Raw genomic sequence first — 9,197 nt, forward strand, 5'->3', positions numbered from 1 at the left:
CCCCACAGCGGCAGCAGAGGCAGTACCTTGCCCAAACGAAATGGGAAAGGCACGGAGCCGGGCCTGGCCCTGCCCGCCAGGGAAGGAGGGGCCCCCGGCGGAGCTGGGGCCCTGCAGCTTCCCGGGGAGGAAGGAGACAGGTCGCAGGATGTCTGGCAGTGGATGCTGGAGAGTGAGCGGCAGAGCAAGCCCAAGCCCCATAGGTAAACACTGCCTGCCGCCGCTGCGGCCGCGGGGGTCGTGGGCACTCAGTACGGAGGCATTGTGGGGTTGGCTATTTTTGCAGTCGGCTAAAAACAAGTGTGACTGTTTGCTCCTGCCATCTTAATATTAAACGTTGGACTGAGCAGACCACAAAAATGTCATGTTTTGGCAACGACCCCTGTTCATGTTATGGTAGTTATTTTTTTCTTCTCTCTCTCTTTCAGAGCAGAATAGACAAGTTTCTATTGAAGTCACATTTTCCAGTTTTTCTAACCCAATTTCTTTCCTTCTGCTTTCTCTCTCTTTCATTCCTTGTTCAGTGCCCAAAGCACAAAAAAGGCTTACCCCTTGGAGTCTGCCCGAGTGTCCCCAGGTGAACGAGCTGGCCGGCACCATCTGTGGGGGGGCAACAGCGGGCACCCCCGCACCACCCCCCGCGCCCACCCGTTTACCCAGGACCCTGCGATGCCTCCCCTGACCCCACCCAACACTCTGGCTCAGCTGGAGGAGGCCTGCCGCAGACTAGCTGAGGTGTCGAAGCCCCCAAAGCAGCGGTGAGTGGAAGCGAGGGGTCAGAGGTTAAGGCAGGAATTGGGTGTGAGGTGGAGACCTGGTCCATTGTTAGTGGGGAGGGCCCTTCTTTTCTGCCAGGGTCTCAAACCCTCTGGGAAGAGGAATTACTTTTGTCTGAGTGTGATTCTCCTTTCTACCTTCTGGAAATTGCTCCCTTTAGTTATGTTCATTCTGCCAGGATCTGTTTGTTAGGCAAGTCATGCCTGAAAGTAGTAGAATGAATTTCAGTAATTCCTTACAAATCCCATTCCTTATAAATGTCTTGCTCATTTAAGGCTGGTTAGATGAGCGTGTAAGAAGCCATGACTGGTGGAGAATCAAAGAGCCCCTTTTGCTGCAGCTGGGAGTGTCCTGGCTTGGGCTCCCAGGAGGGCTTAGGATGGCTGTTCCCAGGACGCCTTCCAGTCCTCCAGCCGGTGTTAACACAGGGCCTTGGTTGGGTCTCCACAGGGTTGGAAATTGAGTCCGTGTCTCTTCAGGAGGCCAAAGAGTAATTTTCTGTCTGCTTCCCAATTGCTCCGGGGATGAGAGTGCATCTCTAAATTCCTCACCCTGGCTGTGTCCTCAGGTGCTGTGTGGCCAGTCAACAAAGAGACAGGAACCACTCGGGCACTGTTCAGGCAGGAGCCATGCCCTTCTCCAACCCATGTCTGGCTCCAGAAGAGTGAGTGACTTCACCTGGCATTACTGAAATATGAATGGTTTATGTTTCAGGGTATTCAGTGTCTGGAGTTGCGTTTTTATGAAACTTTTTTTGCCATATAAAATCACCTTGACTTTAATGGTAGTGATGAGGAGCAGTAAACACAGATGTTGCCATCCATGGAAAACCTCTACACAAGTTTTTCTGGGCCCGTGTCAATTAAAAGCTGGGATAGGGAACCATTATCAGATGAGTAAAAGGGACCCCAAATCTGGATAGGAAAGTTGTCCCCATTCATCTTGCAAGTTAGCAGTACCAGAAACATCTTTGTCACCCGTAAGCAGGAGGATGATTCTCCACCATTGCAGAGATGGAGAGGACCATCTTTGTGTTTTTGCTTACAGAAAACAGAATATTTTCCTTAAATTAGGCAATGATTCTTTTTTAAATTTATACTTTTGTGAAGTGGATTGAGAAGCCTGCCCAGGATAATTATAGGATGGTGCATTTAAAAAGAAATCTGCTAAAGAGATCTACGATGTCTAACAAAAGGGTTTTTTCCCTTCGCCTCTTTCTCCTGAGCAATGAGCAGCAATGTTTGAAGTCTGGAGGAGGCCCGCTCCCTGGTCCCTTTCATTGTTTTAATTGGTTGACTTTAAGTCTACCAGCTATACAGGCCAGCAGCTTGTTTTTTTTTAAGCCACTCTACAAAAACTCAGAATAAAAGGGGCAGTGAAATAACTAGGGGTAACCACCTTATAGTTGTGTCTGTTCTGCCAGAATGATGGGTGGGCTTCAGGTGTTCTGAACTCATGTCATCCCCAGAGGGGCCCTGCTCTGGGTTTGTCCCTACGGTATTCCTTGACCACCGGGTGAGCCCCTGCAGCTCTGTGATAATTTCTCCTCTTTGGTCTTCATTGGTGAGCACCCCATTTATGCTAACCTGAAAGGGGCTGCTACCATTTGGTGCCCCATTTGATGGCAGTGAGGGAAATGATATCAATTTGTACAACCAAAAGGAAATCATCCCTTCCTGCTTGCTCCATGCAGATCACGTGGGACTATACTGTATGTCCCCCAGAGGTGGTTGCTTCTGTGATAAGGGTCCCTGCCCCAAGCCTCCCTTGAGCTTACAGCTGCAGCCTCAGTGCTCGGCTACCTTGTCCCTGGTGTACCTGTGTCTGTGTTTGCTTTAGATGTGTGTCTGCTTTAAAATGCTGAACTTGTTGCATTCCTTCTTACTTTCAGTCACAAAGAGCCAAAGAAACTGGCAGGTGTCCACGCCCTCCAGGCCAACGAGTTGGTCGTCACTTATTTTTTCTGTGGAGAAGAAATTCCATACAGGAGGATGCTGAAGGCTCAGAGCTTGACCCTGGGCCACTTTAAAGAGCAGCTCAGCAAAAAGGGAAATTATAGGTAAGAGTCCTGTGGCTTTCTCCTGCTCTAGAGTTTGTTTGCTTAGAACCGAGAGCCAGAGCCTGGAGCAGCTCCCCTGGCCTGGGCAGACCTGGGAGGGGCGGAGAGGAGGGGCCTGGGGAGGCAGCAGCGGAGGGGCTGCTGGCACATGCTGGCTCCTCCTCGTTTCCTGTCTGCTGTGACCACTGACAGCAGTAACGCAGCAGCCGTGAGAGGGAGGTTCTCCTGGGGGGTTCTCTGGGGACCTGGCTGGGCTTTTTCCACCAGGTGAACAAAGACTGAGGAAAAAAGGAGCTGCTGTTTCCTTAGTCAGGAGAGGTGGGTTTGGGGCTTGGTGCGGAGGCTCTGCCTGAAATTGAGGGCCATGTGTTGAGGGGAGAGGAGGACAAACTGATGAGGAGGGAGGGCCTGAAAGCACCTCTCGATGGGCTGGGGTTTGGGAGGAACCTCCACACTGAAGGCCCAGAAGAGCAGAGACCATGGCTAGGAAATGGCAGTGTTTTTCTTACTCCGCCTTTCTGCCTAAACAGCTGTCTCCTGGGATTTACGGGTCATTGGAAGCAGGGATGCACCTTTGTCCATAACAAAGAAGGGGCTGGACCTGTGGGTGGGCACAGGGTGAATGGAGCTAGCCACTCTTCTTCCTGCCTGGGCCTCACTGTTTTCTCCTCCCTGCAGGGGCCTGGGGAAGGGAACTTAACCTCTGGGCCTTCTTTCCTCATCTGCGGAGTGGGGGTGCCCTTGCGAAGGCCACACCGAGCTTGCAGGGCCCTTCAGAGGACTCCAGAGCTGAGGAGGGTGAGGGCCAGCCGTGGGCCAGTTCTCACACGCTTTCCTCTTAATGCAGGCGGGGATGACTCTACCTCAGTTCATCCAGAGTCCTCCCTGTCCCTTCTCCGTGGCTTCCTTCCCAGGGAACACGTGCATGCTGCTCCAGTCAGAACTCGGGTTGCAGGGCCCTGGGCTGGGACCGGGGGAGACAAGGAATGGCTCCCAGGGCAGCCAATTTAAGGAGGTGCTCACTCTTGGGGTCTATACCCGAGAGAGGTTGCCACTTCCTCTGTTGTGTGCCTGGACCCTGGGTGGGACCACAGTCCATGCCCAGCAGTTGTCAGCCCATGTCCACCTCCACAGTCAGGGGATGCGAGTGGAGGACTCGAGTAGCACTTACACCTTCCGGGTGGGCACCGGCTCCTGGACATCAGTGAGTCCAGCTCCTGGGAGCTGAGACCCCTCCCGTCCAGAGCAGGCCCTGTGTAGCTTTGCCTGCTGCCTTCATCTGGGAGTTAGTTTGGGCAGGGCCCAAAGTGATTCCTTTTGCAGGAGGAAGGGGTGGAGGTTGGGCTGAGACCCTGCAGGTGATTGACTTGGGAGGGTGTGTTGTAGTTAGCCCTAGATCTTTCCCTTTTACACCTGGGCAGAGATGATCCTGAAAAGGTATCAGAGGGATTGGGGAACAGACCTGTCTTCTTTTTCTTCTTCTTTTTTATCTTGAAAAGACACAAGGTGAAACTAATTACACAAGTGCGCCCCTCTAGGGATTCATTTTGGTCTCTGCTTCGGCTGGAGTTTGAGTGGAACTGCAGGTGACCTTCAGGGACAAGAACCACAGAGTGCTGAGCGTGGGCTCGCAGGGAAGGTGCCTCGCTCAGCCACTCTGGCCACATCTGGCTCTGATTTTTTTTTCCTGAGGCACACTTAATAAGCCTGGCTTTGAAGCCCTGGCCTCCCCTTTAATGCACAAAGACTTGCACAAATGGTCGACTCTCAAATTCTTTCCTGATTGGATCAGGCTGTGGGAAGGCCCCTCTAGCCGCCTTATCTCTGCAGGGCCTGAGCTGGACTCAGTGCCCTCCTGGGGGGTGGGGGGCACAGGGTGTCATGCCTCACCCTCCCAGCAGGGCTGGTGCTCCAACGTCTCAATTTGCACCCCCCCCAATAAAAAAGCCCAGCGAAGTTGGGGCTGTGGAGTAGGGGTGGGGGTTGGGGTGGGGACCTGGGATGCGTTGAGTAATCTCAACATGGCAGGGGTTCAAAAAGCAAACAGTCCCTCCAGACGTGCCAGACGCGATTGGTGCCAGATGTCAGAAGAAAGCAAAGTTTGCCACATAAAGCATGTTGCAGTGGAAAAGCCCGTTTCTTGGGGAAAATGAAGGCAGTGCAGCATGTTTGAAGTCCTGGGGGTGGGGCAGAGAGAGTGCTGCCTCTCTCCTCTCGGGAAGAGGCTGCAATTATGTAAAAGGTCCCTGCGCGTGTGCCCGGAGATGCTGTGGACGCCCAGTCGGGAAGCTTAGTGGGGTCGGAGCTGGGCGCCGAGGGGTCTGGGAGTGGCATTGGGGTTCCAGCCTGTTATCTGGAAAAGTGACCTTTTTCTTGCTGTCCAGGGTCTCCTGTGCACACGGCCCCTTCCCACTTCCTCACCGTCTCCTCTCAGGCTCCCCCAAACATTTTGACCCCCTGGCATGAAGCGCTTTCAGCTGTGACCCATCCGAGCCATGCAGTTCACCCCAATGCCTTAACTCAGCCAGGAATGCTAAAAACAAAGGACCTTGACTAAACCCAGCTGTTTCACTTTATTTAGCCTTATCTCCAATGAAAGTATTTGGCTTGCCTTCATTAAAGAGGAAAAAATTTAGCTCTAACCAAGGGGAGTTAATTTTTTTTTTAAGAGAAAAGACAAAAACAAAAACCAACCGCAACCCTGAGACACAATGAAATGTTTTCAGGCACTCTTCGCCCCCCAGGGGCCGTGACCTTCCCTCTGTGAGTGGCCTTTATGGGCTGGAAATGACAGCTTGCAGGGGCGAGTTTAATCCGGCTGAGGGGTCTCCCTTGCTGGTGACTGGGAAGGAAGAGGCCCTCAGCTTAATTTCCTCAGAAGGGGTTTGGGGGTAGGCCTGGCCTGAGAGGACAGCAGTTGTTTCCAAACGCAACACTCCTGAGAGAGGCCGGGCATTTGCATCTGTACAATTAAACAGCCTTAGAAGAAAAAACAGTGGGGTGGGATAAAAGGAGCCTTTAATCAACGGGCATAATAGAAGGGCCTTTGGTGTTTGACCCTGGAGGGGTAGGCTGGGGGAGGAGGGAGAGAAGAGGGGAGGGTGTCATGGGGGCGGGTGCTGTCTGTTTGCATCCCGGGAGGCAGCAGGGCTGGCCGGGACTGTTGGCACTTGGGCACTGGAGGGCGGGAAGGGCTAGAGGCCTCTGGGCTGATTAAACTGGCTGAAGTCTGTCTTCCGCAGACTCCTGCGGGTTCCTGTCCTGCAGGTTACAGGTTCAGGCTGGCCGAGCCTAGAGCCAAGTCCAGGGTCTCCTTGAGGGCTGAAGACTGCAGCCTCAGTCGCTTGCAGGTGGCAGGTTCAGCCTAGGCCGCTGCCCAGGGGGTGCCCGGCCTTCCTCCCAACCCACCTGTGCTGCGTGGTCCGGCCAGCCCAGCTGCCATCTTAACTCAGATATGCGCAGTCGTTGACACACACACCGCCGCAGCAGATTCTGAAGAGACCTTAGTCCTCCGTGTTGGTGTGCTTTTTTTTTAAACAGTGTGAAAGACGCATTTACCAAGAAGCTTTTCTGGTTTTCCTTCTAAGGTATTACTTCAAAAAAGCAAGCGATGAGTTTGCCTGTGGAGCAGTTTTCGAGGAGGTCTGGGACGACGAGACCGTGCTCCCGATGTACGAGGGCAGGATTCTGGGCAAAGTGGAGAGGATCGATTGAGCCCTGGGTCTGGCTTTGGCAAACTGGAGCCCAGAGTTCTCGTGACCTGTCTTGGCCTTGAGTGACTGTGACAAAACACATTGAAGGAAAATTAAACCAATGAAGAAGACAAAGTCTAGGGAAGAATTGGCCAGTGGGCCTTCGGGAGGGTGGGGGGAGGTTGATTTTCATTATTCATAAGCTGGGTACTGAGATAAGAAAAGCCTGAACTATTTATTAAAAACATGACCACTCTTGGCTATTGAAGATGCTGACTGTATTTGAGAGACTTCCATACATAATATATGACTTCCTAGGGATCTGAAATCCATAAACTAAGAGAAACTGTGTATAGCTTACCTGAACAGGAATCCTTACTGATATTTATTGAACAGTCAATTCCCATCCCCAGTTTATGGATATGCTGCTTTAAATGTGGAAGGTGGGGAGAGGAAGTTTTAACGTTCTATCTAAACTTAGGAGTTGAGCTAGGAGTGCGTTCATGATTTCTTCATTAAAAGAGGAATTATGCTTTGCACTGCGTTTCTCCAAGTGAAGACAGACTTTTTAAAATGGTACCCTACCATTGACACACGCAGAAATTGGTGCATTTCCCCCCCCTATGCTGCTCTATTTTGTCTTAAAGGTCTTGAGGGTTGACCATGTTGCAACGTCACCAACATTTTGGGGGTTGTCCTGTTGGGTGGGATGACCCACGGCGGAGCCGGCAGGGGCAGCCTGACTGCTGGGGCCCCAGATTCCCCCTGTGACTGGGGTGCCACACCTTGCAGCCCCCACCCCCCAGGCCCAGGGCCCAGTGGCTGCGGCCTGCCAGAATCACTACCTTGGGGTTCAAGCTTATGCTTTTATCGAAATGACGGTTTCTTGGTTTTTGTTGTTTGTGTTTTTTTAAATTAGTCTTTGGACCACAGCCATTCAGGAAACTGCCCCTTGCCCCACAAAGGAACGAACAGTTGTGGGAGACCTAGCAGCACCTTTCCTCCACACACCTTCACCTCCGTGTTCGGGTTTTCGTGTTAAGTTAATCTGTGCATTCTGTTTGCCATCATTACTTGTACTATACGTCTGTATATAGTGTACGGCAAAAGAGTATTAATCCACTATCTCTAGTGCTTGACTTTAAATCAGTACAGTACCTGTACCTGCACGGTGGCCACTCCGTGTGTCGCCCTATATTGAGGGCTTGAGCTTTCCCTTGTTTTTTGAAAGGGGTTTATGTATAAATATATTTTATGCCTTTTTATTACAAGTCTTGTACTCAATGACTTTTGTCATGGCATTTTGTTCTACTTATACTGTAAATTATGCATTATAAAGAGTTCATTTAAGGAAAATTACTTGGTACAATAATTATTGTAATTAAGAGATGTAGCCTTTATTAAAATTTTATATTTTTCAAAACATTGGCCTCGTCTTTGAATCCTCTGGGTGGGAGCAGAGCCCAGGGCCCCGTTGGTATGTGAACGTCTGTGCTCCGTTTCTCACCCAGCTCCAGCCCATCCCTGACCACGACCCCTTACCTGATCCAGACCTGCCCTCAGGTTTTGTAAAGCTGTCTGCTCAAAATCACCAGACTCCTGGCTGAGGCTTCGGTCCCAGGCTGTAGACAACAGCTCCTTGGAGGCCGTCTTCCCTCTACTGTCCATGTTCAGCCTCTTCCAGGCAGATTGTGTAGGGTCCAGCCAGGTAGTGTGGGTGAGAGGGGGCTGAGATGGGATCCTGCCAGGAGTGCTTGCATTTCAGTAGGTGTCTCAGAAGTGAGAAGCCCCAAGGAAAGTGGGTTTGTAGACCTGGAATGTCCACGAGGGGCCAGTGAACTTAAGGTCCATGCTGGCCAGCCACCATCCCTGTTCTGAGATCCGGTCAAGGCCAATCATTGACCTCACCTGATCATTTTATTCTTGGGCCATTGGTGAGGCTCTGGGCTGGTAAGGTGCCAGGGATAGCAAGCAGGTGGCTCAGGAGGAGGTGACAAAGGCAGTTTCTGCACCTTTCAGTGGACAATTTGCTTCATGAGGCTGAGGAGGGCAGCAGGCAGTTGTCAACTCAAGTGCCCTCTCCTTGCGCTGAGCTCTCAGAGTGCCAGCTATGCTTCAGGTCTGGGAGAGCAGGTCTATTTACAGGAGTCCCAGCAACAACCCTTTTGAAACAAAGGGTCCATGGTGGCAGTTGGCTTTGACTTCTTGTGTGCTGAGTTTTCATGACATGAGGGTCTGCAGTGGACCTGATGGGCATGAAGCTGACAGGATAGACCAAGGCCGGGGGCCTGGCCACATGGGCTAGGGATGGGCTTGACCTCAGCAGCCTCAGCACGGAGCAGCTCTAAGTGGTCCAGGCTGCGGGAGAGTCCAAGTCACCTGCGAGGGGGCAGGGGTGTGTGGTCGCTGACCGGGGCCGGAGGAGGGCTCTGATTCCTTGAACTTGATGCTGATGATGAGGTTGCTGTACCCTCCTCCTCCTGGCTGGAATGGGGACTCACAGCAGGGGCATAAGGACTCGGGGCTCAAACAAACCTGGGCTCAAGTCCCAGCCCTGCGCAGTCTGGGTGGCTGTGGGCAAGTACTTGGCATCTCAGCTGCATTTCTGAGAGAGCTGAGCTGGCTGATCGCTCATGTTTCTACCTCTTTTGTTTTAATTTCATTGTGGC

At 52.0% G+C, this 9,197-nt stretch overlaps 1 protein-coding gene across 5 annotated transcripts in view; it reads left to right on the top strand.

The window, feature by feature from the left end:
• Window positions 1-8,931, top strand: part of AXIN2 (axin 2) — a 32,705-nt gene extending 23,774 nt beyond the window's left edge. For 2 of the 5 annotated variants that reach the window (XM_012747344.3, XM_012747346.3), the window contains 5 exons: window positions 9-203; window positions 525-758; window positions 1,346-1,441; window positions 2,669-2,836; window positions 6,424-7,756. In XM_012747344.3, coding sequence (XP_012602798.2) covers window positions 9-203; window positions 525-758; window positions 1,346-1,441; window positions 2,669-2,836; window positions 6,424-6,550 — 820 coding nt within the window. In that variant the 3' untranslated portion in view covers window positions 6,551-7,756. Of the gene's footprint in view, window positions 1-8; window positions 204-524; window positions 759-1,345; window positions 1,442-2,668; window positions 2,837-6,423 lie in introns of all 5 variants that reach the window. The other 3 variants (XM_012747345.3, XM_075994694.1, XM_012747351.3) reach the window with 3 other exon arrangements.
• The last annotated feature ends 266 nt before the right edge of the window (window positions 8,932-9,197 follow it).

This window comes from Microcebus murinus, chromosome 18 (assembly GCF_040939455.1).
Source record: "Microcebus murinus isolate Inina chromosome 18, M.murinus_Inina_mat1.0, whole genome shotgun sequence".
Classification (NCBI taxonomy): Eukaryota; Metazoa; Chordata; class Mammalia; order Primates; family Cheirogaleidae; genus Microcebus; species Microcebus murinus.